The following is a 26,276-nucleotide window of genomic DNA, read 5'->3' on the forward strand; positions in this document are numbered from 1 at the left end:
CGTACATACCCCATATCCTTTCAAAACGCCTCGTTTGTGATTGCGAACATTTTGCTTCATTTTCGAGCTACGCACCATGATTTCTGCAGTCTGATCATCACGAGCTGCGGCGAGTTCGAATCTTATGCATTCAAATTGTAGTTTACCGAGCCATAATTCGGCAGCCAAAATCATTCGATGTATCAGTTTTAGTCGCATTTTTATTACTGTACACCATGTAATTTTTTATTCTTTTTTCTTTTATCATCTTTGATATAAGGGCGTCGATTATTGCTTTTTCTCCTGTCCTCATTCCTCGTAGTCCTCGAGAGTTTTTTTTCTTTTATCTCATTTTTTTTTTCTTTCCTGTTTAATCAGCCAGAGATGACACCCTATTTCTCTTAAACTCACTTGTGTTGTTAGAATTCCTTTTCCATATATCTTCATATAAATTCTCTTCATTCTCAAAGTGCTTTAAATCTTACCTCTCAATCATCTTTGCCACATTGTGCTGCATCTCTTTCTATAATTGACATCTACCGTAGCGAATTTGTGGCGTCAGCGGCGGAAGTAGTAAAAAGTATTGTTATCACACTTTCATACTTGGCTGCCCGAATCTCCTGTCCTTTGGGATTGTATGTGAGTAGCTCCGAGCAAGAATAGGAAAGTCTCACATTGATGTCAGATCCTGGCTATCGTCGCGAGCATCTAGTGGTCACTGCCTCCATGCTTCAGACCGAGCACCAGCTCAAATTGGATACCCAAGTGAGACATCCTCAGCCTCATCATCATAGCTTTTCTACTATATCGACCGTCTCCCAGCCTCCAAAAACAACACAGTAAGCTGCGTCGAACTACGATTCAGTGCGGTGCAAAATGTGAAAGATAGACGGAGACATTATCATTATTCAACGTAGTCTCATCATCAATACAACCGGATAATGAACGAATGATACGCCTGCTCTGATACATCCGCAAGATGCTGCTTCAAATCAAAAGAGAAAGAGAAAGGAAAGACTTGACATTGCAAAGGCACCACCAGGTCATCAGTGCCGGGAAAGACATCACAGAGAAACGGAACAGGGTAGATCTAGGACAACGCTTATACTAAAAGGTGAAATGGAGTGAGGTGAAAGAGGATATGATGGGTCAGTGGCACGGCGAGGAAAAAACACTTAGACGGCGATTAAGGCACAGAAAAGGAGGAAATGAGCAGGTTTCATTGTCCATCAGTTGTAGGAATTATAAAGAAGAGAAAAAAAAGAGAAGAAGCTCGAAAAGGTTAAGAAAGAAAAATGAGAGAAAGAAAGAAAGAAAACAATGCCCAAATCATACCCATCGATTTTCCGCGCCGTTGCATGTCCACCAGTTCTCTTTTTTGCCAAAGACCTTTCGTCATTACATTAAGTGAAGAAGAAAAATAAGGAAAAAGACATACCGCTATTCTAGAACAGAAAATTTGAAAAAGTACAAAGACGACTGTTCTAAGACTTGGTTGATGTGCATGGTTATATCTCTTCATTCATCCATTAGCTTTTGTTTCAAAGCCCGCCCAAATTAAATCTAGTGAACTTGTTTCCCTGGCTGCAAAAGAGCCACAATCACGCATATGAAGAAGATGATGATTGGGCTTTCGAAACAGGAACGAGTTTTATATATGTATGTAGGAGTGTCATTGAATATTCGCCAGAAAGTTCTGTGGGAAAGGAAAGTAAAAGAACAGAGAGTCACAAGCGAGAAATCTGACCGCGTCTACGGTCTTGCTTCCTGCAGCTCGATAGAGTGGTTTGCCTGGGTCAAAGGAGTGGCAGGAGCTGGGGGTCCAGTTCCACTGCGTCGTCTGCGCTCGCGCTCAACCGGGCCATAAGTTTCGGCAGTGCGTCGGAATTTGCCACCCATGCCACGAGCCCAAACATCATCGGTCGGATCGTGAGCAGCGCCGCCCAACCAATACGATCGGCCAATGGCAACCATAGCACGCCCAACACGGCCCTGCCAGCCAGATCCAGCAGGCGCACCGTCAGCGAATGGGTTGTCCGCCATGTCTCCATCATCATCAGTGCCGGCAAGGGGGGTTGGAGCATAGAACTTGTTGTTTCGAGATGTGGAGGACTGCATAAAGACATGCTGACGAATGACACTGCGCGCATATGCCATGACAACGAGAACAAAGTACAGCCGCACTGCCCACAGAGCAGAGATGAGCGTGATGCTGAACACGCTCTCAGGTTGGAGAACGCCGCTGCCAAGGGAGCCGCTGTTGCCTTGTCCGATAGCGACAGCGTCTTGGCCGGCTGTGAGTCCCGCTGCAGGGGTGGCGACGACATCAACACGAGACACGTTGTACTTGGGGTTGGTGAAGCCTGCCGCATCGTCCATGGTCTTGCCACCAGGAGTTGCTTCACCTGCATTTGAGCCAGAATGTTGTTGACTCAGAACCAAAAACCAAGTAACTCCAAAGGCGGCCGTGTACGCAGCGTTGATGGCGCTATCGAGAATATACAGCCAGGCGAGGGCAAGGCATCGCAACGGATCTTGTTTCCTTATCGCAGGAGCCAAGAAGACCATTAAACTGAGGACTATAAGGCTGTATATGTACATGCTCAGCTGCATGGGCGAAAGATGAACGCCGGTCAGGATGGCAAGGAGGCCAAAAATAGCGGACACTTTGTTGATGGCGACTGATAGCGTGATAAGCTCCGTGCCCGTCCGAAGTGACATCAAATACAGAAATGACTGTTCGCCATATGTTAGCATATACTTCACTGCATCAAAAAAGAACAAACACTGGTTTGGCGCGCAACAAACCTTTGGGCGCGGAAGCCGAAATAGCCGCAATAGAGGACCCATTGTACCGTTGAAGGGACGACCTCGCGTCAGCTAAATTGCCGGCTTTCGAATATTTTTCAGCGTTAAACAAGTAAATTCAATAACAGCCGTGAAAATAAATGCAGCAATTCGCTGATTCAAGTCGTCGTGAAGTAAGGCAGTCGCAACCAAGTGAAGATGAGATTGTTAGTTGTGACGATGAGAGAGAGGCGAGTTGGGGCGCTTTCCCATTCTAGTTAGCTTCCATGGGTGGGGGCCGAAATAAGCACGGCGCTTGAAATACCCGCTCGACGTGATTCCAGGAACAGCCAAGTCACTGCCACCTCCTAAACCAGAAGGACCGAGGGAGCAACTCGATAATGGTCATGATATAAATGTGGCAAGGGTGGGGTATTAATATGAATTCTTTGCCCTTTATTAGAGTGAATTGTGTTTTGGATTGGTAGCTGGATGAGAATTGATCCAATGCCCACTTTTTTAATTCTAAGTAAAACGCCCAAACATCTTTTCTAATACGATCCCAGACCTGAGGTCTTGTCTTGAATTTAGATATATAATAGACTTTTACGGAGCCGTAAGCAAGCCATATAGACTCAAATGATGTTTCCCTTCCCGGCCAAATGGTATCGAGGCAAACTTCGCCAACTTTAAAAAGGAACTAGCAAGTTGAACAATACAAAGGAGACGTCAGAGCTATGACGAGGCTTGAAAAAGAACGAACGATAAGATCGAGATGCAAATAAATATATACAAGAATAACAAACCAAACTATCCCCATGTGCCTCCACCACCACCACGACCCTGGCGTTTCTGTGCAGATAACCGCCAGTCATCTTCACCAGCGAACCGGTTATGGAGAGGTTGAATCCGTTCCGCCTTCTTTCGTTTGGATAGGCGATCGGTTGGGGCGACCTTGAAGAACGTGGGTGCAGCCTCCACAAGCCACTATGAACAGCAAGAGTCAGCATACCAAGGTTTTCAGGAAATGTGAATGGGAGAACGTACCTTTGGTTCAATTCCAGTTGTACAGTGCATATATTCTTTTGTTGTCATGACCAATGTATGAAAGATTACATGCTCCGCTGGCTTCCCAAAAAGGGCCGAGCTAGGATGCATATAAACCGGTGTCCCTTCCGTCAATGTTTTGTACCCTTCTTGAGGGTCCTTGCGTGCTGCATTGCGGAAGAAACCTGTGCACAAGGCTTGGCGTACCTTCTGGGTATTTCGCCCACAGGAGATAATCGGATGTTTGTACCTCTGCATAATGCTCAAGAGCTGTTGCCGTACATCTTGTGCACGACGGATGGACCGCGCTTGGATGAAGTTTTCAAAACACCAAGGGTTGGAATAGCCCGACGACTTCCATGAATTGTATACATTGAGCAGCGTTAGATGATCGCCTTGCGGGTCATGAAATTTTGACTTTTTCTGATCTGCCTGTTGCTGTTTCTCCTTTGGGCGGTAGAAAACGGTTTGTACTGAAAGCATAGCCACGATGCTAAGAAGCTCTTCCGAGCATCCCATATCAACAGATGCAATGAGAACTTTAGCTAACGCAGGCTCCATGGGGAAATCAGCCATCTTGCGACCAAGCCGAGTAAGCAACCCTTCATCGTCGAGTGCAGACAGTGCATAGAGCTCTTCAAGCGCAGTAAGCATAGTATTTGTCGGCGGTGGGTCCATAAAGTCGAAGTGAAGCAGATCGTTGATACCCATAGCTTTAAGCATCAGGATTGTATGGGACAAATTCTGTCGTTGAATTTCCGGAATGGTCGTTGGTAGCATTTCAGACTGAAAGGCGGCTTCAGTATACAATCTGAAACATTTTCCAGGACCAGTCCGACCGGCTCGACCCGCGCGTTGTCTGGCTTGTGCCTGTGAGATGGGCGTAACAACAAGAGAATCCATTCCCAGTTTCGGATCGTAAGCATTTTGCTTGACGAAGCCTGGATCGACGACATAATAGATTTGATCTATAGTGATAGATGTCTCGGCAATGTTGGTTGCGATCACGACTTTGCGGCTACCGGGCGGCGCTGGATCGAAGATCTTGCTCTGCATTTCGCTGGGAAGGGCAGAGTACACGGGAAGAATGATCAGCTCCGGGACGCTTGGCCCAAGAGCTTTCATGCGTTCATACAAGATCTCACAACTGGTGTCGATTTCTTCCTGGCCAGTCAAGAAGAGTAGAATATCTCCCGGTGGCTCTGTTAGATGGATTTGCATAACAGTGACAAGCGCAGCATCGAGGTAATCGGACTCAGGCTCTCGCGAGTACATAACTTCCACGGGAAATGTGCGACCCGGGATAGAGAAAATCGGACATCCATTGAAATACTCAGAGAATTTCTCAGCGTCGAGCGTGGCAGAGGTCACAATAATCCGGAGATCAGGCCGTCGCTTCAAGGTTTTCTTCAGAAGTCCGAACAAAACGTCTGTCGCAATGGTACGTTCATGTGCCTCGTCCAGCATAATAACAGAGTATTTCTTCAAGTCAGGGTCGAGTAAGACTTCTCTCTGTAACATACCATCCGTCATGTACTTGATCTTTGTCTCAGGGCTGGTGCAGTCTTCAAAACGGATCGTATAGCCAACTTCTGCGCCGAGCTTGCACCCTACCTCTTCGGCAACACGCTTTGCAACAGACATGGCGGCAACACGGCGCGGTTGAGTGCATCCAATGATTCCATTGTCAGCAAAACCTCCTTCGGCAAGATATTGCGTTAATTGTGTAGTTTTTCCGGAGCCAGTATCGCCGACGACGATCAAGAGCTGATTTTCGCGAACAGCTTCAAGGAGTTGCTTGCGAAATTTGAATACCGGGAGGGATTCACGTTGTTCCTTGATGGATAATGATGTCCGTTTCCCAAAAGATTGGTCTTTGCTCATAGTCGCACGCTTCCACTCAGGCACAGTGTCGCTGGCTTTACTGGGGGCGACGCTACGCAAATCAGTAGCAAACTTGCGCTCGTCCGGTCTGGTCATAGGATCCTGCCACTGCGCATTAAGATCGACTTGACCTGCCTGTTCCGCAGCTTTATCCTGAGACTCTTGTTGCCGTAGATCACGCCTCTCCTTCGCTAGCTGCGTTCCAGACATAGCCGCTCTATTGAGTGAGCCATCAGGTGCTTTGACAACACGAATCGGCGAGAGCTCGAGCGAAAGCTTTGTCTGTCCTGCGAGGAAAGGCGGTTCCTCATCTCGAACTTCAATGTCAATATCCTCCTCTTCCTCAAAGTCGCCTTCTCCATTCAACGTAGCGTTGTACTCTTCGTCAATATCTGGATAGTCTTGCGCCGAAATCGCGCCTGAGGCGATGAGCTGCTTTATCTCCCAGCGCTCCGGGGAGGTCAAACGCTTTCTGCTCTTCTTAGATTGAATATCGTCCTCAATGACAGGTACTTCAGAACTGAGGTTTCCGTATCTGCTTGAGTCATTGACGCCGTTACGCCCAAGTGGACCAGTATTCGCTCCTGATGCAATACGTTTTTCCGGCGCGAGATCCATACCAGTGACCTGGTCCACTTCCTTCATTGAAAGCCCGATTCGAGTACCTTGAATGCTCATGACCTTGACTTTCACCAACTGACCCCGTGAGACAAGATCCGAAGGATGATTTACTCGAACACCCGCTTGCATTGCTGAGACGTGTACCAAGCCATCAACTTTGCCCCTTACACCCTGAAGATTAACAAATGCACCGAAATCCTTCACGCCGGTCACACGGCCCTCGTAAACCTTGTACAAAACCGGCCCGTCGTCGAGCTCGGGCGTAGGTGGCCGCTTAAAATATTCCTCATCATCACCACGCTGCCGCCGCTTATTGCTCCGGTAGGAATCTTTGTATGCTCGTTCCCTTGAATCGTATCTTCCACTCCGCTGCCTGCCAAACTCATCCTCAAAGACAAACTCATCGTTTCTCCGTCGTCGACCTCGTCCGTCCTCAACGCTCCGCGATCGTGACCTCGACCTAGATCGATATGCATCTCTGCGCATTTGTTCGCGTTCATAATCTCGCTCGGTACCAGGGCTTCTGCTTCGCTTTCTGTTCTGCGTAGAATCCTTTTCCTCCCTTGCCTTTCCTGCCAAGCTTTCCAGCATGGCAAAAGTATCGTCCATGGCGTCAATTTTTGCGTCACTTTCCGACGCGTCCTTCAAACCACTTTCCGTATATTCTTCCTCCTTCCAAGGTGTTGCCTTATCAGGCAAAGCTAGGCCTTTGAAGACCCTGGTCTTTCTGTCAACTTCATTGAGTCCGACAGCATCTTGTTTACCGCTCTGACTATTATCGTCCGTCGAACTATGTTTATGTCTCGGATGCATCGTAAGTATGAGGCGATCTAAGCTTTCGATTAAGCTCTGGGGAAATTCGGCACCCATGGCCTCCATTTTGGCCCTGAATTCGTCGAGCTGACTGCATTTTGAATGCTGGTCAATAACAAACTCCGCGAGCGTCTTGTCGCTGATTCCAAGGTGATTTTGGAGCTCGGAAGTAACCTTGGAGACAAGGGAAAGGAACTCGAGGTTCGCAAGGTCGTCCATATCGAGATATTTACCTCCTCAAAGGGAGGAATCTTTTCTGAAGTTCGGAGCACAATTTGGCCTTCCGAGCCGCGTTTGCTACAGAGGATGGCGAAATACTGCGGCTAGCGCTACGATCATGTGGCGGGTACTACAACTCTCGGGAGCGGCTGCGGCAAAAGTTTGGCGGGCACAATATTCAAGCGTCACCGCTAACCAATTCAGGGAACTTGAAGATTTCATAGTTTAATTCTGGCAACGAGCTTCACGAGTTAACATCTGTCCTGCAATAATTTCTCTAGCGGTTCCTTCTCTTTCCATATTACCCCTATCAGTGAAGAGATCATAATATACCAACGTATTGTAATTACCAGGCCAAACAACACGTGTGTGCTCTGATACTACATTTACCATAACTTTTCCAACCGCTTTTTCGAACTCTGCACCTTTATTACTTGACTTTCGAGTTCCTGACAGATCGTTTTTACCGTATCTCGTCGCGCGCTCATCCATGACTAGCCACCACTAACTTTATTAAGGTTGCAGTCTTTGCCTCCTTCTTTTTCGTGTCTGTATTTCTTCATCTTTTCTTGAAAATTCTTCACTGCATCTTGAAGCTCCAAACTGGTCAAAGGCTCCCATGAATCATCTTCCTTGGGCCTAGTTGAAGTCAGTTTTAGCAAAGTTAATGCCCGGCATTTATGGCTGGAAAACTTACCATCCTTCCCAATGGACTAGATATTCTGAAATGAAGACGTCGCCCTCCTTGGGAGGAACTTGCAAATTCTTGAGATATCGGCGGATTTCTGGATCGTTCATGTCTGTCTCAAGCCCTTCTGAATCTTTCTTAGAGATCACTCTCGTGCGCTGAGCACAGATGTTATCTACGAAGTATGATCCATTCTCACACGCTCGGGCTTTGCTAAAAGGAGCCGAAGTCACCGTGACCCGATACCCATCATTCAAGCACACAAAGCCTGAGATAGGATTGAAGGATTCATCATAATTTCTCAAAAGCACTTCCGAACCCCTGAGCTTTTCTTTAGACTTTCTTTCTGATTTGTCCCAGTTAAAGCTGATATTTGCAATTGCAGTAGTTGCTTCCAAGGTTTCACCTTTCAGCTGATCTTCACTGTTATGCTTAAAAACGGGAAGAAGGCGGCTCAGCTCTGTCCAATCATTCGCCCGCGAATTTGGTGGGAAATCGAGCCTTACGACAACCTTTCCCATCTCGAGAGCTTGATTGCTATCATATCGTTGAGATATCACCCCCGAAGTTGGCTGAGTCGAAATTTCGAGATCAGATAGCTCAGCGCAGGCTTCTTTTGAATTCTGCTCATCCTCATCATCGCTGCTGAAGAGATCCATGAGTTTACTGGTTCCAAGGGCACCGATATTGGGAATCTCAGCAACCCGCCACGGCCCATCAAAGCTATCCTGCGCTTCAAATCGTATCTGTCCTAACCGAATTGCAACATGATCGACTATGCGGACGACCAGGTCATTCACTTCGATGGCTTCGCCAGACTGATAGCATAGGCCGTTGCTACCCCCTGGATGCTTCTGTCTTTTGGAAGTGGAATGAGATTGATTTGAATTCGGTTGATGAACGGGGAGTTCTGTTACCATTGGTCTAGCCGCTTTAGATCTGCGAGCATTTGATGACGAATTTGTGTTGGAAGCTCGTCTAGTGTAGCGGCCAGTCTTCGGAATAGACTTTCTCATCTTCGACGCTATCTTGTCAAGGTCCTCCCTGCGACGAGGCTGCTTAGCATTATTTCCACTAATCGTCCGCTGCTATTACTCACTGGCTTTCCGGATGCATATCTTTCATCGTTCCAAGGCGGCTGGAAATGACATGCTTTAAGATAGTCAATTCAGAAGTTTGGGGACCTTTAAGCCAAACCAAGAGAGTATCTATCTTGCCCTCGAATTTTTTTGTGTCAATTTCAAAGTACATTTGCAAGCTCTCTCTACAGTGCTTGATTTGAAGTATAGCTTCTCCTGGAAACCGGAAACGAGGGAGTTCAAACATCTGATCTTTTGAAATCCATTTCAACACCAATTGGCTGGTTGGAGATGATTTAAGCTCGAAAGCTGGTGTCAAAGCCGTCTTTAAGTCGAAGCTGTGATCTCGTTCGCAGAGACCAGTGCCCGCACTAGGGAATCCAATTGGAATATCATAATCATCTGATCCATTGTCTGGATCTGTTATCACCATCCCTTTGCCTCTGATATACTCAACAGCGCCACGAGTTGCACTCATTAGCCTTGATGACGTTAGGCTCTGCTTCGGTATCCTCCTTTTGGGTGGTACAGGGTCAAAGACATTTGATGAATTCCTTTTATGGACTGCTAATTTAGTCGGCGAAATGAAAGACGATAGTGTATCGTCAAGGCCGGTCTCATGCTTTTGCAAACTAGCAGTACGCATCCTGCCGCTATTGCCGTTATTCATGGCAGTCTGAAATCTGTCCGCTGGAACAGAGGGAGTGCTGAAGGCTCTCCTCATCTCTGGACTGGACGAATTATCCGGCGTTACGGACGTCGCGGGAATCTTATATTTGTGCGACTTAAGCTTGTCTTGGATATCTTGGTTGTCAGTTCCAACTAATTTCTCGAGCTCCTCGAATTCGTGCTTCCGCGAAATTGAATCTAATCCCGTCTCCTGTCTCGCGAACGCAAGTTGGGTTGAATTAAATATAGCACCCTCGGCTGTCTTGCCAGTGACTTGGGACAATCTCTGGGACATTGCTGCTTTTGGAGGTGGTGAGGTGGTCATGGTAGAGCTCACTCTTGGCCATTTTGAAAATGGAGCAACCTTGAAGCCCTCTAAACCTCCTTGCTTGAGAGCCTCTGTTTCTGTGTCACTCCTCATGACATAGACATATCCTCTGTTGTACCATGAAGGCTTCCTTTCATTCACGTGAGGCTCGATATTCGCAAATTCTTGCGGCTCTTGTGAATTAAAGAGCGCCTCAGCTTCATTGAAAGTCGGCCGGGAATGTCCTTTCGTCATGGGATTCTCCGTTACTGTCGTGTTTGCGCCGCGTTTAGAGCTTGACGCCTGCCAATTCTTGTTTGTCAGTTCTTCTGAAGTAGCATCTACTGGGCTGTTCCTTTCGATCAAGCCACTCTCAGGCTTATGGTTGCTTGATGACAAAGAGCTCGGCTGGCTTACCTTATTCTTGTCTTGCTCAGTTTTCTCGATGAGTGGAGAAATATTTCTAGGGTTTGTTTTTGAGACTCCAACGGAAGCTGCGTTCGCTCCTTTCGAAGCAGGCGGACTTTTCAAGTTCTCTAATCGCGTGTTACCTGCCATTTTGGTTGTCGGTTGTGATTAGCTTCCAGATTTCGATTGCTCTGACACCAGTGCTATCCATGAAACGACATCTGTGTGGATAAGAGAAAGTTCAAGAAGGCCTTCAACACGCGAAGTATTTATACACCATTCTGCGGTGAATGATTTTCTCGCGTATGTGGCCTCAGAGTATACAGAAGGGAAGGAGCTAATTGTTTTTTTTGAAGACGTGTAATTGCAGTGAATGCAAAGCGAGCCTTGTTTCTCTGGAGATCGTCATCTACTCCACACCCATCATAGGCTTCAATCATTCTGTTATTCGTTGGCTGGGCACCAATCATACTGCAAACCTGTAATACAAAAAAAAGGGCAATCATTTTGCATTTCTATCCTCATATATTGTCTTTCTATCTTGCAATAACCATTGATCTCAGAACAGCATTAATGATGGCATCTCTAATGTGCTCAAAGCTCGACAAAACTCCCGATGACCTCTGAATGGCGGGAATGTCATATCTCCGCTACTGAAACATGTCTACGTTCACTTGGTCATTGTGAATGGCAGCTGCCTCAAATTTCTTACAGCTGTTCTAGCACGAAACTGAGATCAAATTTTCTTCCTGTACCACTAATAGTAGCTGGGCCATTCAAACTGTTCCTTCATTACTTGCCTTGTGAGGGACTTGAATTCGTTTTCCGAAGATGTTTGAAGCCGGTACTGATCAATGTCCTGTATTAGAAATGGCTACGCAAATGGTGATGTATCCGTGTGAATCAACGCTGCAATAACTGATCGGCTCATTAGAGTATAAGTATGTGCTAACCATCATGTTGATCGATAGCTGACGCCTTGAAAGGCAGGTGGAATCAAACCACGTTACCTTATGCCAGGAGGTCCTACTTTTACTCCCGCTATTATATTTCACACTAAGGCTGTATTGTGAAGGGGATATGTTACACGACCACGCAACGGTTTCTGGATTTAGGCGTATTCCTCTCTACGTGAATTGTTTTAGCTCTTAAGTTGCCTGTTAACTACCTAGATACATTAATCCTCCCGCGTGAGAGACTGAGTCATTCCTTCTATACATACAAATACATATAATAAATACAGTCATCTCTCTAAGAGGCAACATGTTGGTTTCTAGCCGCAGTCGCGCCTTCCTCCAGGCGTAAAGCACTAATCCCTTCGTCCCACTTTAAGGGGAAATCATTTCCCGAGTCAGACGCCTCGGTAGAGATCGTCCCTTTTGTCAGTTTCTCAATCATCGACTGCTCTCTAGCTCGCTTCAAAAGTTTTCGAACCTTGGGATCGAATCTATAATCGTGAAGGGACTTATCAATCCTCTCCTCAACCATCTCCTTCACATGGAACGCTAACGGCCGACTAGTGAATACGCCAGCAAACCGATAGCTCAACCAAAGATACAAGATCAGCCCTTTGTGAAGTGTCTCAAGTTGACGAAGGTACTCCATATTGGAAGATGCTGGCTTATCGAGAAGTTCTAGGTTTACTTCTGGAATGTCTAACAAAGCACCACCTCCTTGGTTCGCTATGCATTGAGCGAATGCAGCCACGAGCTGGCTGACCCCTGGGTCCCTCGCACTGACAGGAGCTGCACAGAGAATAACCTTATCTTCAATACTTAAGTTTTTGATCGGCTGGATCATATCTGCAATCTCAATCTGATCTCGAAGGGCGCAGAGATGGTAACGGGGGTGAAGTCGTGAAAGCTCATGCAAACGAAGGAGGATGTAGCTGAAAGGTGTCTCAGGAGGAAAATAGCTTGCAAATTGCTCCAGGATTGCACTGGGTGGGAAAAGTCCGGCACTCTGAATTGGTTCGGGCTCGCTTTCCATGGCTTCTTGGACAACTTTGAGATCCATCTGCTCTAAGGTAGTGACAAGACCAAGGTTTTTGGCTGGCGGAAGAGGCGCCACAACATTGTCTGGCGAAACATCGCTGGTCTGAACATCAGCAGCTTCTGGTGACGATTTTTCTTCAGTGGCTTGACTGGCAGTCCGGTAACGTCCTGCACGCCCCGCAATTTGTTTGATGTCTGAGACCTCTAATGTTCGAAATTCCTTGCCATTGTGCTTTTGAGAGGATTCGAAAATGATACGCTTAATGTTCCTACAAGTTTTAAAGTCAGCAATTGCTTCTGCTTAATCACATCGTCAGTGTCTGCATACAAATTTAATCCCATACCGATGGCGTCGCTTGCCACCAAGATATCGTAATCATTGCTTTCATCGTTGAAAAGCTTGGCTTGTTGAGCCCTGACTTCAGGTGGCAGACTCCCATATACGATAGCAACTCGCTTGCCCGTTGCTCTTTCAATTTCTCGCTTTGTGGCATGGATGCCCATCCTCGAAAAGACCACGACGCAGTCGCCCTTTCTCAGTTGTCTGAGATCACCTTTAAGACTTGTTGACATGGTCTTCAGGGGGCTCAGCCGCTGATAACGGTGAATAACCAACTCCTCGCCCATGGATGCTGCCAGAGCCCGAATCAAAGGAACAACTCTTTCTTCGCCACAGAGGTGCACCTCCTTAGCCTTGACCCCTAAGAATGCCTGAGTCCATGCCCAACCGCGGGATTGGGACCCAATCATTTGGATTTCATCTATCACAGCAACATCAATTTTAGTGTTGACAGGTACCATCTCCACAGTGCAGCAGTTCATAGCATTCTCAGATGTCTCCGTCATTTTGCGATCGTCACCAGTAATAAGGTTGCATCTCTTCCCAAGAGCGAGAAGCCTGGAATACACCTCATGTGCAAGAAGTCGTAATGGGCCAGCATACACCCCGGTGTTTGCTTGTTCTAGCCTTTTCAGCGCATGATAGGTTTTTCCTGAGTTGGTCGGTCCAACATGTAAATGTATCGTTCGCTGAATCACCCGTGTTCCAGGGTACCACTCAACGGGAAATCTCAGATCTGCAAGCATCTTCTGATGTTCAATGTCCTTTTTCGAAAACCGCGCACTCGCAACATGACCGTAAAAGGTGTATTTCAATTCAGAGTCCAATCCGCGCACATCCTTGTCGACAAATGCTGCCCGCAAGCTATGGAACAAAGGCATTGTCCCACTTGTTTCATCATTTGATTGCGAAAAGGAGCGTAACACGTTTCGTTTAAATGCTTCGAAATGTCTTTTCAGAACCGCCTCGCTCAGTCCAAGTGGTTCAAGCTGCGGCGTGGTGCCCAAGTTTTCTTCCAGCAAATCCATCCGCTCCCTGATTGTGTCCTTAATATCGGTGAACTTCACATCTTGACGAAACTTTGAACCACCAATCCGTAGCATGCCCGATCGTTTTGCGGCGCCTCCGAAACGGGCAGGTCGGTCCTGTGAAACCGGTCAGTAAGGGCTTGAAGGGCTTGTTTAGATAGATGGCACACCTTAGGTGTTCTCCTACCACCGAAAGATGATGCACTTGAGCCAGCAATTGGCAGAGAAGTACTGATATATCGGGTTCGCCGAATCACATCATTCACTCGTCGCGAATGTGTTGGCATCCATGGTTGTTGAATGCGAAAAGCGCAAAAGATGCATTGATTCTGTCCGCCTACGCCTCGCATGGCCAGCACGCGAGACATATAAAATAATTGTTGTAGTCAAAAGCACCACAGGGAATTAAAGAGAGTGGAATTGGAAAATTTCTAGTTTTGCTGAAAAATAGTGGTCAAGCCATCATTGTGGCAATGAGATGGATGATTTCGATATTTTGTGAGGCTAATCCAGGTTTAACGCGGCTATATCGCGGACCAAGCCGAAGTAAGTCGTCTCGGCGTTTGCGGGTTCGGATAAATATTATTGCGAAAGCTCGAGGGGCTCCAGTGTAAACTGGCGGTCGAGGGGTGTCATTCACCTCATGTTGCCGCCCCAGAGACTGAACAGCTTTCCACAGCAACTCTCTTTCTGAAGTGTTAACAACTTTGATGATTTTGGGGCATTAGCACCTTTACCAATTTTATCTGAGCTTATTTTATCTCCTGCGCGAGTCTGGTTGCCTCTCGGTGTTTCGGCCACTGAGGGCCAAAGATGGGGTTGTCTATTGTTACCCTCCAGCGGGACGGTATGCACTGCGATTGATTTCCGGCTTGGGGCTAAGCAGAATTGACGAAATATATCAGCAATCCTACATACAATTAGGAATACAGCTCCCGGAGAGGTATGTGGCATTGTTTTTGTGTCATTAACTCGGTCCGCTAATCGTCTATTTACGCAACAGTGGAAAGTGCTTGTATTGGACGAGGGCAGTAGGAGACTAATTGACAATGTAGTCAAAGAGGACGATATCTTAAACGAAAATATTACGAGTACGTCAGGATTCAGATTGTCCCTTATTCAAGTCGCAGAGGGCACAACGCTGACCTGCTCAAGATATCGAACAGATCGAGCTGAAGAGGCATGTAAATCATGATATCGATGCTGTCTATCTCCTCTCTTCTCAGCCTCATATCGTCGACTGCCTTCTTGCAGACCTAGATCGAAGGCGATATCGGAAGGCACATGTGGTGTGGACATCTTGTAAGAAATACAAATGCTTGCTTACTTTTCTAACTAGAAGTGGACTTATTGATTACTTAGTGCTCGACTATCAGTCCCGCGAAAGAATTCAAACGTCCCCTGCTACCAAAGGACAGATTGCCCAATTTCGAGAGCTCAACATCGACTTCTTTCCAAAGGAATCCCATCTAGTCACCTTTCGTGACCCTTGGAGCTTCCCGGTTCTGTTTCACCCCGCATGTAATGCCTTGGTGAAGAGACACCTAGAAGAGGTTGCACACAAAGTATGCGTTGATTTTACAATTTTCATGTTATGATATAAATCTAATTGCATATTGGCAGATTGTGGCGGTCTGCATTGTGTTAGGAGAAAACCCCGTAATCCGATATTATCGGCCGCGGAGCCCTACCCACGAAGCTCATGTTCTCTGTTCGCATCTTGCTCGATTTGTCCAGGCTGGTTTGGATCGCCATGCTCAATTAAATGAAAGCTTTCGGGCCCCGACAAATCGACCCCGAGGCGCTCTTTTCATTACAGATCGGTCAATGGACCTCAATGCGCCACTCATTCATGAATTCACATACCAAGCAATGGCATACGATCTTCTCCCTATTCGCGATGGGGACAAAATATTCTACAAAACAGTTATTCATGCGGGTAAGCCAGATCAGGAGGAGAAGGATATGGAGATTGGGGAGCACGATCAGATGTGGATAACCCATCGTCACCGGCATATGAAAGATACTATTGAAAGCTTGATGAGAGACTTTCGAAAGTTTCTCGAGGACCATCCCCAATTTACTAGCGGGTGCGTAAACAAAAAGTTGTTTCAGGCTACTTAGAGACTCGCAGGCATCTGACATGTCAATCCACAGTGAGGAAGATGCGACCAACCTCAATACTATCAAAGATATGTTAGCAGGTCTCCCTGAATTCCAGGAACTCAAGGAAGCATACGCGCTTCACTTAAGCATGGCACAGGACTGCATGAACATCTTCCAAAACCGAAAACTGCCAGATCTTGCTTCCGTCGAGCAGGTTCGTAAACAATTCGTCTTTCACATATCTACCGCTTGCTGACTTTTTATTTGCCAGTCTCTCGCGACGGGGTACGATGAAGAATACCGTAAGCCCAAAAATCTGGCTGATCAGATAGTGCGCTTGCTCGACGACGAGAGCAGCGTACCTGCTGACCGCCTGCGACTTATCATTCTTTACTTGTTGTACAAAGATGGTCTCGTACCTGGGGATACCCAGAAGCTCCTAGCCCATGCTCAATTACCACCTCAGGATGGCGAGGTCATTTACAACCTTGAGCATCTAGGCGCAAGGATACAAAAGTCCCTGAAGGATAAATCTCCGCCTGCGCCGCCCCCCTTCGGAAGAAAACAGCCTCCTCAAATGCTGGAAGACGAATATGTTTTGTCTCGTTTTGAGCCAGCCGTCAAGACCATGCTGGATGAACATGTCAAAGGAACTTTGGACCCTGCCTTGTTCCCGTTTACTAAACCTCCACTAAGCACAGGCGAAGGAATAGGCGCTCCAGACCCGTTATCCCAAGCTTCCCTCCGCAGCGCAAAACCAACGTGGGCTAAGTCACGTTTGTCTTCAGTGGAGCCTCGGCAACGAATTATTGTCTTTGTAGCTGGTGGCGCTACATATTCGGAATCCAGAGCGTGCTATCACGTCTCAAAGGCTACTTCGAGAGAAGTAGTCCTTGTTACGTCTCATATGCTTACGCCAAGTTTATTCGTCAGGCAGGTCGGCGACCTAAGCGTCGATAAGCGTCGTTTGGATATTCCCATGGAGAGACCAAAGCCTAAGCCTCCGGCACACCTCTTCGAGCCTGATCCCCCTACACCTACGGCGCCGCGGCAAGCTCAGCCACTGCCTAAAACATCAGTGCCTGCAACCACTGCTGCACTTTCTGCAATGACGATTAATTCGAGTGCATCGAATGGCGCTCCACCTCAACAGCAACCACCTCAGGTCCTTAGCAAGTCCAAAAAGGAGAAGGAACCAGGAAAGAAAAAGAAGCATTTATTCTTCTCTTCAAAGAAATGAAGTCATTCGTCGTTGAGCGTTCTATAGCATTATGGCGTTCAGGATTCGGTTGGCTACATAGCAAATTCCCTTGTTCATGCTTTGCACCTTTCTTTTCTAGCCGTACATTCTTGCTTTCTACTTATCGATTGAAGCACATTGAAGCAAGGAGTGAAATAGTATATGAGGTAGATAGGATACCAGAAGAATTCCGATATGACGAGGCGGCATCGTTCGCCGACGCTTTATGTAGATATTTTCCCTGCTCCCTGGTTGAAATTGCTGCCACTGAAGAGTCATAGTTCATCACGGTCCCTGAGGTATTAAACAATATATATAAGGTATCATAAGGAAATTCCAATTTCTTAAGCCGCGGGTCCTAGATATTTTTCCAGGTCTTCGTTTCTGTAAAACATTTCTTGTAGTCTTGCCCTCCTTTTCTTCCCTTCCTCCTCTTGCTGACGAACTTGTTTTGCGTTCAGCTTGGCAGCGGGCTTCTTTTGAGCTGCATTGACCTTGGGATCTTTTGAAAACTTGACCCCCAATCCAACAGTATCGTTCTTGACTTTGCCCTTGAGCGGGTTTAGGATACCTTCGCCTTTTGAGCCTAGGCCTTGCCTGCTATCAGGATCCCAGCCATAAGAGGAGAGATACTTTAGGCCTAGTCGCCCACGGTCCAAGTGAGATGGTGGATGGGAATGCTCTAGGCACACTTGATGCGCGATTGAAGTTTCATGAGGCGTATTGTGAGATTCAGCGGACGATTCAGGATTTAAAGGCAGATGGCATATTTCGCAGGTTTTTGGTATCTCTTCTTGATCATTTGCTGGCTCAAGCTCTTCTCTTTCTGTGCCTCCATTTGGAGGTGTTACTGGGGCAGATTTCGGGAGGACTATGGACAGATAGCGGTCCCCTACAGAGCTTGATGGAGCATTTTGCCTCGGGGGCTGAACAGTTGCTTCCGCTGAGTTCGCTCGGACAAATTGTACACGCTGCCGCTTTATGCCTGCTCCAAAGTATCGTTGGTCTTGTAAAGGGACAAAATACTCCTCATCCTCGTTCATGGTGGGTTTGATGCGGATTACGACCTGGAGGTTGTGAGATATGAATTGGCGAAAGCTGGCTGTCACATGCGACGTTTGCCGCTTGAACCACGCTAGCCGATTTATCATATCTACATCTCATCTCCATCTTATCGAATCGCATCTCCGTAGCTTCGAGCTCCTTAGATCCGTAGGTAGGCAGTGTTGCGTCTCCTTTCAACCAACACGCCCAAGTGACCGCATCTCAACAATTTGGGTTGGCATTGTAGAGATCACCGGCACAATGCCTATCCCAATCATTTCGGAGGGTCTTTTCGAAGGCTTTGACTCTGTACCCTATCTGCCTACCGTTCTGAAGACCGTACCGGCACTTTTATTGGTTTATCTTCTGAAAAGGTACTTTGGAGGAGCTGTAAATAAATCGGAGCGACTTATGCGATCCAAGGTGGTTATGATAACCGTTCGTCACCGAAACGACACGTTTAATGATGATAATTGAGAATGCTAATGAGCTTCACAATAACAGGGTGGAACATCAGGTGTTGGGGCCAGCGTGGCTCGTGAACTCGCCCAACGAGGAGCCCAAGTGATCCTTTTGACGCAGCATCCTCCATCCGATCCTTTTCTTGCCGAATACATTGAGGACCTGCGAGCAACGACTAATAATGAGCTCGTCTACGCGGAGCAGGTTGATCTGTCTTCTTTACATTCGATAAGACTTTTCGCGACGAAATGGGTAGACAATGCCCCGCCACGACGCCTCGACATGATCATTCTCTGTGCGGCGACTATGACGCCGCCTAGAAGTAAACCTGAAGTTACCAAAGATGGACTCGAAGCGAGCTGGGGCATCAACTATCTCGCAAACTTTCATTTGCTGTCGATTTTGAGTCCAGCATTACGAGCCCAACCTCCCGATAGAGATGTCCGTGTTATCTTTGGAACTTGCTCAAGCTACATGGGAGGAAATATCGACCAAAAGGTGAAGAAGCAGAAATATGCGAGCACAAATGTCTATGGGACGAGCAAATTAGCCTTGATGGTATTTGCGCAAGCATTCCAAAAGCATCTTGAGGCGTACAAGCGGCCCGATAGTCAGCCAAACAACACACGTGTCGTTTTAGCAGACCCCGGATGGTCACGCACACCGGGGATGCGCAGGTGGTTAACAGCTGGATCACTATGGGGGCTGTTTTTCTATCTCATCATGTGGCCTTTCTGGTGGTTGGTGCTAAAATCTCCAGACCAAGGCGCACAGAGTTTTCTGCTCGCTGCCATGGAGGCAGATCTTGGAAGGGGAGCAGGTGGCCGCATGATAAAAGAGTGCAGAGATATTGCTTACGTGCGACCAGAAATCAAAGATGACAACGCGGCCAAGGATTTGTGGGCGTTATCTGAGAAGCAAATTGAGACGTTGGAGAAAGAGGGCGCCATCAAAAGGACCCAAGAGAAGAAGGAGAAGGAAAAACGAGAGAAAACGGAGAAGGCCACCACGGATGGTGGTTTACAGAGTGAGAACCGAGCCGATCAGTCGAGAAAGGCTGGATCTCGAAGAAGTCGCAAAGCTGCGTAAGGAAATATTAGGGACCTGGGATGGCATGTTTATCTTGTGGTGTGTTCCAAAAGTATCTTTACAAAATTCATAGCGTTTGGCGTTGGCGATGGTATACCGTTGCATACAAAATGCCGAAGTGTAAATATTTATCTCGGTCGCTGAGGTCCAAAAGGGTATATACTATGAGTACCATAGATAAATACAATTTGAACTTATCAAGTGGGATGTCATCCAGGAGTAGAAAATGGGAGACAGATAATGCCACGAACACAAGCCGTTGAGCCATTGCAAAGGTCGAGATGAGGGCTAGAAAGGGAGCAAAAAATTAATAATAATAATAATAATAACATGAGTAACAAAAAGAGTTCGGATGCTCCGTCTTCTCATTCGAAGAACGGTTAAGGCATCCTACATCTCTACCCCTTCCCCGATGCGGCCTCATGAGGGGCACCCCTGAGGCAGTGGAATAAATCCCAGCTGCGATTGTGGCGACACCCCGACTCGAACTCACCTCGGAAAATTCCAGGAAGTTGCCAGAGAGCTATTAACCACTCTGGCACCGTCCCTTCTGGTTCATATGGGTAGTGTTTGACTTCCTATTTATGTTTGGTGGACAGTGAATGAAAAGGGCAAGCGGAAATAGGAGATCTATGTGGTATATCCGGGCAAACGCAACGTGACAGGTATTTTACCTTAGTCATCAGCTCCTTTACAATAACAACTCCCACAATCAACAATGCAGACCATTTGTAAATCTATTGGTTGCTTTATTCTGTTGCTAGAGTCTGATATAATTATCATTATATTGCGGAGCGCTCACATACTGTATACAAGCGCAACCGCGGGCACCGTCGGCTAGATTTCTACCACAGCCGCGGAAGCTTGGGCCAAATTAGTCTGTAAGGCAGCCGAGCCGCATCATCACCCAAGTCCGACATTCGACCACCGCCCCAGCTTAAGCTAGCTTCAGTGCACTTCATTCTGTGTTTGAGATCGCCTTCAACGACACTACTCCCCTTTTTCATCATATTGACTCTGTTTCCTTCCTTTTCCCTGGTTAAATAGATTCTAGAAAGATGGTACGAATACTCCAGCTCCCTTCAAGCCTCTGGTCCCTTTCGCATTCAACGCAGTCAACCTGCAACCCCACGATTTCCGATGATTTGGTCGGAAGATATGCTAATAGATCCAAAATGACAGTCACTTCGCGTTACTCCTGGGGCGAGCCACCCCACCAGCACAGCCAAATACCCCAGCGCCCCTTCTGCGCCTGGTCTCCCCGACCGACTACGTGCTTCTGCCACTCCCGCAGCCCAAACGAACGACAATGGACCTGCGCAACAACCGCTCAGCTCGTCACACCCTCTAGAAGCACGCCTGGCCAACTGGCAAGCTACTCAAGAGTCAATCAAGATGGAAGGCCTTCGACGGACATTCGGTATCGCTGAGCCCATCCGCCGTGGTATGGAGCTCCGTATGGCGCGTCAAGGCGAATGGAGACCGGCAGCTCTTGGTGGAAATACCAAGGGGGTTCACACAGAGCTCTTGGAGGGAAGAGAATCCGATATTACATGGGAGGACGTGTTTGTTGGTATGTTGTTTCATTCACACCCTGGTTCTAGCTCTGTCTGGTTTGTCTGTTCAGACCATGATCACGTAAAGCGGACGACGTGGAAGGGATGTTTCTAGCAAGTGTCTTGAGGCATTGCGTGACGAGGGAGGAATATCTGGGGGTTACTTTCGATATCATCTATTGCAGAGGCTAACGCAAATTGTCTTTAGGCGGCGAGTTCGGCGAAGGCGTCGATTTCCACAGTGAAATGGAGGCCCGGTTGCGCATGAACACTTGGTAGACGAGGGCACGGTGTCAAAGGGTATTTTTTACGTTTACTTGCGATATCAACTTCAATTGAATGAAAACATTGTAACGAAGACTTGAGCGATTTCGCTGGGTTTGGCATAGGGCTCAAATAAGTGTGTATTGTTTTATTATCTTCTGTCAGAAGCTGTAGTCTACAATGTGTGAAGAGGAAAGAGGTCCCTCGGTATATGGTGGACATTAGTCTCTGTAAAGTGATATTATGGGCTGAACACTTAGTCATCGCAAACTGTGGCAGCTATGACTGTTTATATTCGGGCGTCAAACCGGGCTCTATATCAACTACATGTGCAGGATACAAATATTGGTCTTTGTGTGGAAATTGAATGAAATGGATTTCAGGGTTATGAATTTTGCCTGCGGCGCCAGTAGAAGCAGCAAAATATAACCTACCCTAGAGGTAACCATCCTGCTACGTCGCACGCTGCCTGGCTGGTGATGTACCCAGTGTATCTTACTCGGCTATATTCCGTATAACCACCTACTTCTCAACCTACTCTTAGTCCAGTGCCCAATAACCATCGACACGGGAAAGGTTTTATCTAAGTCGGAGCTTTGTGCGACCATTTTGTCTGCAGAAGAGTTGAGAGAAATTACATCTTAGGGAAAGATCCAAGTTACGCCAGCGCAAAATGCGTGGCTTTCTTTTAGGTTGGTACCAAACACTTTTGCAGTGTTGCTATCATTTGTGTGTGATCGTCCCTTGTTTCTCCACAAGTGCACGTTCTCGACCTTTCACTAACGACGTGATCCTTGCTTACCCCCCAACTTGACACTGCATCTGGGTCTCTTTATTTTCGTGTCTTCAGCAGCCTTGACAAGAGCAAGAAACACACGCTGAGGTCTATTAGTTCTTCCTGTGGGGTACTTTGGCCAGCTTGCAATCTTCATATTCGCAAAATACATTGTGTTGTTTCCCGCCTAGTTTTTCATTTCCATCGTCGTTTTGCCTTGATTGTGCTGCATATTATACCCCCAACTAGCCTGGAACATCTGACACACGCGGACATGCTGACGGTCAGCCACAGCGGGTACCTTCCGCTACGGCCCATGGCACAGTACAACCAATTTGATTGAATGGCAAAGATCACTCCGGCTTTTTAGACATCCCCATTAATCAACCGCATAAAAATGATTGGTCTACTTGGGTGCAATTTCTTAGCGCAATATGACATTTTCAAGTGGCGCAAATTAGGTCTGAAAATGGCCACCGATAGTGCCATTATCTGACACTTCTATCACTTGTTGGAAATGAGGGTTGTGGGGGCTGAAAGTCGAGTGGGCGGTATTAAGTACACAGGCAGGACCGCCTGCTGTGGGCTTGGACTCGAAGCTTGCATTGATGGATTCCTTTCGCCAGGTGACAGTGTCTAGTATGCTGTTTGGATAAATGGCAGCTGGATGACAAGAAGTTGAAGGGCATTCTGCCTTTGCATCCTCCAAACACAGGGATATCGGTGCACGCGCAGGGTCCGTGTCTGCTGTGATTCGTTACCAACATGGCGGCTGGTTTGGGAAGAACACGACTGCCGCTCATTCTCACGCTCCTCCTCCTTCTTCTCTACTCGCGATGTGGTCTTGGTTATAATTTCGTCGACACAATTGCAAAATATGGGCTTCCAGTGCCTAATAGCGCCGTTAACATTACCCAAGTAAACGACGACTTTGATTTGTGGGACGATTATGATACACTTTCCAGCGAAGTATACGAGAACGCATACTGGTACTTGAATCGTAAAGATTCCTGGAATGCGACGGAAAGGCAGCACGGTTTGCAAAAAATCGAGGACAATATCAACTCTTGGGCCAACTATTGTTTTCCTCACAACGCAAGTTATGACAGCCTTGGCACGACGCTGGTTTTTCCGGCGTATAATGACACTCAATATAATCTCTACGATAAGCTTTATGATGCCTATTCAAGCCTGTGGAAAAGTTACAGCAATGTCTATTATGCTATCTTGGGCGATTATATGGGAGTCGGAATAGATGTAAAATGCAAAGACGACATATCAAATGCGATAGCCGGGAGGAGCATCTATGACCAGACTGGAGCGAATGCCGCGACGACCTTGATGGGAATTATCCCCGCACTTCTTACATTTGGCAACCTGTGAGCACTCATTTGACGTTTGTTATGTATTTCGGGTAGCTGTCTAACGTGCCATTTCAGGTATGTCGCTCGCAGCTCGGAGGCTTTTGGCACCAGCTTTCTCGTTGGTGCGATATCCGCTCTCTTCAGCCTAGGTCTACCCGTCAGAAGTGTAAGATAGCAGGAGATTCTAACCTTGTCTCGGTATTTTGGCATTTCCCCTGAAATAGGCTAATCGTTTTATCAGATAAGTGGTGTTTCGAGGAAACAAACAATTTCCCTAGCAAGCTTTGACTACATTGCTCAATCGGCTATAGAAGCTTTAGGAAAGCTGCGAAAGCGAGAAAAGGATGGCTCGCACTTTAAAGCCAAGAACCGAGCCTCCCTGGAAGAATTCCAGTCTTACGCGCCGCGCTGGGATAAGAAGCACTCGAACCAAAAGGAATTGGAGACTGGCAAGTCGTTTGCGAGTATACGGCACCAAGCCAAAGATAAGTGGAGGCGGAGAGCTCATCTCTGGCGAATTCCTGCGTTCTTGGTTGCCGGCGTACAAATTGTCATCTTTCTTTTCGCTGTTGGTCCGCTTTTTATGGGATGGGGCACGTCGATGCTGATATTCGACTGTAAAAATTAGTGAGTTCTTCAAAGGTATATGAGGCTTTGGTGCCCACATTGCTGATTTCTCATTTTCTTTTTTAAAACAGCTGGACATCCCTGTGGCTGCTTCTCTCTGCCGCAATCAGCGCCCTGTTCCGCTTCGTCATGTGGGAAAAGGGCCACCACGAAAGGGCTAAAGGTAACTATCCCTCTCTAATAAGCTGTAATGACAAGTCAAATGCTTATACAACGCCAATGACAGTCTTCTCCCTATCACGACGATCCGTTGACGAATTGCGACACCTCTGTCGTGTATCAGCATGCTACCAAGCCGATTGGGGGTACAAGAGAGGCACGACCGAGACCGAGATGCCACCACTCTACCCACCATTTCTTCTCCGTTGCCAACAAATCTGGTTCAACCTGGTGGGCAATAAACTCTATGCGCTGCTATCAAGCGTTGTTGGGGGTGCGGAAAGACTTATCAAACGACTCGCCGGCGTCAAATCCCCATCATCATCATCAACTCCTTCAAATTACGGCGACGACAACAATAATATCAACTGGGATCTCAAAAACCAAAAAGATACTTCACTCTTGAAGTACTGGAAAAGTCTGGCCAGACTCGTTCTCATCCGCCTAATCTACCTTGTCACGCATGTCCGAGAACTGCTTCTAGCCGGCTTCCTACGCGCCAGCGCAGAAGACTCGGCACGTCGGTGGCGCCCCCTTGTGATCCTCTTACACTTGTCGACCACGGGCCGAAACCCACTAGTCACCCTCTTCACCGGCGCAGTCGAAGGTGTTATTCTCGTTGTGCTCACCTTCTTCTTCAGCGCGCAGTGGGGCGGCAATCTCGTCGTTACATTCTACTCCATGGTTGTCCTCCTCGTCGCAGTCACCATCGGCCGAGCCCTTGGCATCTGGTACGTCTGGCGCAGCGCCAAGGAGTTTGGCCTCCACGTCATCGAATGCGAGAGCACCATGCAGATTCGCGGCTGCCTGCGCATCCTGTGTAGCATGAAAGACGTCCTCGTCTATGTCAATGGCGCCTGGTTCTTTGAAGGATACAGAGTCGACATCGCAGAGGGCTGGCTTGAGTGGGAACGAGAGTATAATCGAGGAACATATGATTATCCGCTAGAACCAACTCTTGAAGAGGCCGGCAATGATCCACGGACCAGAATTGGCATTCAGACTCAGACTCAGGGTCTGGGTCTGAGTTACGGTCAGGTTCAAGGCCAGGATGCCAGTAAGGCCGTATCAACAACTGCCGCGCCAGTGCCTGTGCACCATGATCATGACCATATTCATGATCCAGAGACGGATACCGAACGGGGGTCAAATGCAACTAGCGCCTCGACATCGGTGTAAATCATGCCGCGATGTTACCTTTAAAAGATGTACCTAAATATTATTCATGTAGCAATATTTATGAGCTTGACGGACATGTATCTCTTATGTCAATATATATATATATATATTTATCTATTTATATTTTTCTTTTCAAGATCTTTCGTATTCTCCTACCATAGGCTGATAGCTATTTTTCCCCCCCCGCTTTCTTCTTTTGTCCATGTATCATTTATAACTTATATCGTCCTATGATTGGAATATTACACGCTGTATTCCCGGAATATCCCGCCCATTTGCAAACAAACCTTGATGATTCCATGATTCCATGATTCCATCCTTTGTGAGTCGTGAGTCGTGACGATAATACGATAATACTCCCCAGCCTACAACATTGCATGTGAGGATTCCCTTCAACAAGAAACAACCTAGGTCCTAGACTCCTAGAGCATTCGAAGTTTTTCTCTTTTCTTTCTTTCTTTCTTTCTCTCTGTTTTTTTTTTTTTTTTTTTTTTTCAACAAAGATTAAAAAAAAAAGTGCAAGTTAATCAATATGCCTCAACTCTTTT

At 47.1% G+C, this 26,276-nt stretch overlaps 8 protein-coding genes across 8 annotated transcripts; 4 read left to right on the forward strand and 4 right to left on the reverse strand.

Moving 5' to 3' along the window:
- Positions 1-1,731: 1,731 nt before the first annotated feature.
- On the reverse strand, positions 1,732-2,829 carry L228DRAFT_237823 (DUF1753-domain-containing protein; the record flags this gene model as incomplete). The annotated part of the gene is made up of 2 exons (XM_018330976.1): positions 1,732-2,715; positions 2,788-2,829. The coding sequence occupies 2 exons, from the start codon at positions 2,827-2,829 to the stop codon at positions 1,732-1,734; spliced, it is 1,026 nt and encodes a 341-aa protein (XP_018188796.1).
- A 5,015-nt stretch (positions 2,830-7,844) lies between these two features.
- L228DRAFT_281983 (hypothetical protein) lies at positions 7,845-10,832 on the reverse strand (the record flags this gene model as incomplete). Its single annotated transcript, XM_018335938.1, has 3 exons — positions 9,138-10,832; positions 8,048-9,082; positions 7,845-7,989 (listed from the first exon to the last, which is right to left on the reverse strand). Exons 1-3 carry the CDS (start codon positions 10,649-10,651, stop codon positions 7,845-7,847), a joined length of 2,694 nt encoding a protein of 897 aa, XP_018188797.1. The 5' UTR covers positions 10,652-10,832.
- A 782-nt stretch (positions 10,833-11,614) lies between these two features.
- On the reverse strand, positions 11,615-14,347 carry L228DRAFT_245983 (hypothetical protein). The gene is made up of 3 exons (XM_018332294.1): positions 14,034-14,347; positions 12,824-13,980; positions 11,615-12,764 (listed from the first exon to the last, which is right to left on the reverse strand). Exons 1-3 carry the CDS (start codon positions 14,229-14,231, stop codon positions 11,753-11,755), a joined length of 2,367 nt encoding a protein of 788 aa, XP_018188798.1. The 5' UTR covers positions 14,232-14,347; the 3' UTR covers positions 11,615-11,752.
- Positions 14,348-14,518: 171 nt separating this feature from the next.
- L228DRAFT_245984 (Sec1 family protein) lies at positions 14,519-17,561 on the forward strand. Its single transcript, XM_018332295.1, has 8 exons — positions 14,519-14,710; positions 14,769-14,806; positions 14,867-14,954; positions 15,019-15,165; positions 15,226-15,428; positions 15,487-15,953; positions 16,021-16,183; positions 16,241-17,561. Exons 1-8 carry the CDS (start codon positions 14,677-14,679, stop codon positions 17,207-17,209), a joined length of 2,109 nt encoding a protein of 702 aa, XP_018188799.1. The 5' UTR covers positions 14,519-14,676; the 3' UTR covers positions 17,210-17,561.
- Positions 17,554-18,252, reverse strand: L228DRAFT_237828 (putative G-patch domain protein; the record flags this gene model as incomplete). Its single annotated transcript, XM_018330977.1, has 1 exon — positions 17,554-18,252. The coding sequence occupies one exon, from the start codon at positions 18,250-18,252 to the stop codon at positions 17,554-17,556; it is 699 nt and encodes a 232-aa protein (XP_018188800.1).
- Positions 18,253-18,435: 183 nt separating this feature from the next.
- L228DRAFT_260098 (NAD(P)-binding protein) lies at positions 18,436-20,104 on the forward strand. Its single transcript, XM_018334224.1, has 2 exons — positions 18,436-18,691; positions 18,758-20,104. The coding sequence occupies exons 1-2, from the start codon at positions 18,515-18,517 to the stop codon at positions 19,802-19,804; spliced, it is 1,224 nt and encodes a 407-aa protein (XP_018188801.1). The 5' UTR covers positions 18,436-18,514; the 3' UTR covers positions 19,805-20,104.
- A 614-nt stretch (positions 20,105-20,718) lies between these two features.
- On the forward strand, positions 20,719-22,132 carry L228DRAFT_245986 (proteasome maturation factor UMP1). Its single transcript, XM_018332296.1, has 3 exons — positions 20,719-20,865; positions 20,987-21,377; positions 21,569-22,132. The coding sequence occupies exons 1-3, from the start codon at positions 20,863-20,865 to the stop codon at positions 21,637-21,639; spliced, it is 465 nt and encodes a 154-aa protein (XP_018188802.1). The 5' UTR covers positions 20,719-20,862; the 3' UTR covers positions 21,640-22,132.
- Positions 22,133-22,727: 595 nt separating this feature from the next.
- Positions 22,728-25,803, forward strand: L228DRAFT_281988 (hypothetical protein). The gene is made up of 5 exons (XM_018335939.1): positions 22,728-23,778; positions 23,839-23,929; positions 24,005-24,390; positions 24,462-24,553; positions 24,617-25,803. The coding sequence occupies exons 1-5, from the start codon at positions 23,165-23,167 to the stop codon at positions 25,726-25,728; spliced, it is 2,295 nt and encodes a 764-aa protein (XP_018188803.1). The 5' UTR covers positions 22,728-23,164; the 3' UTR covers positions 25,729-25,803.
- Positions 25,804-26,276: the final 473 nt, after the last annotated feature.

Source organism: Xylona heveae (genome assembly GCF_001619985.1).
Source record: "Xylona heveae TC161 unplaced genomic scaffold L228scaffold_4, whole genome shotgun sequence".
Taxonomy (NCBI): Eukaryota; Fungi; Ascomycota; class Xylonomycetes; order Xylonales; family Xylonaceae; genus Xylona; species Xylona heveae.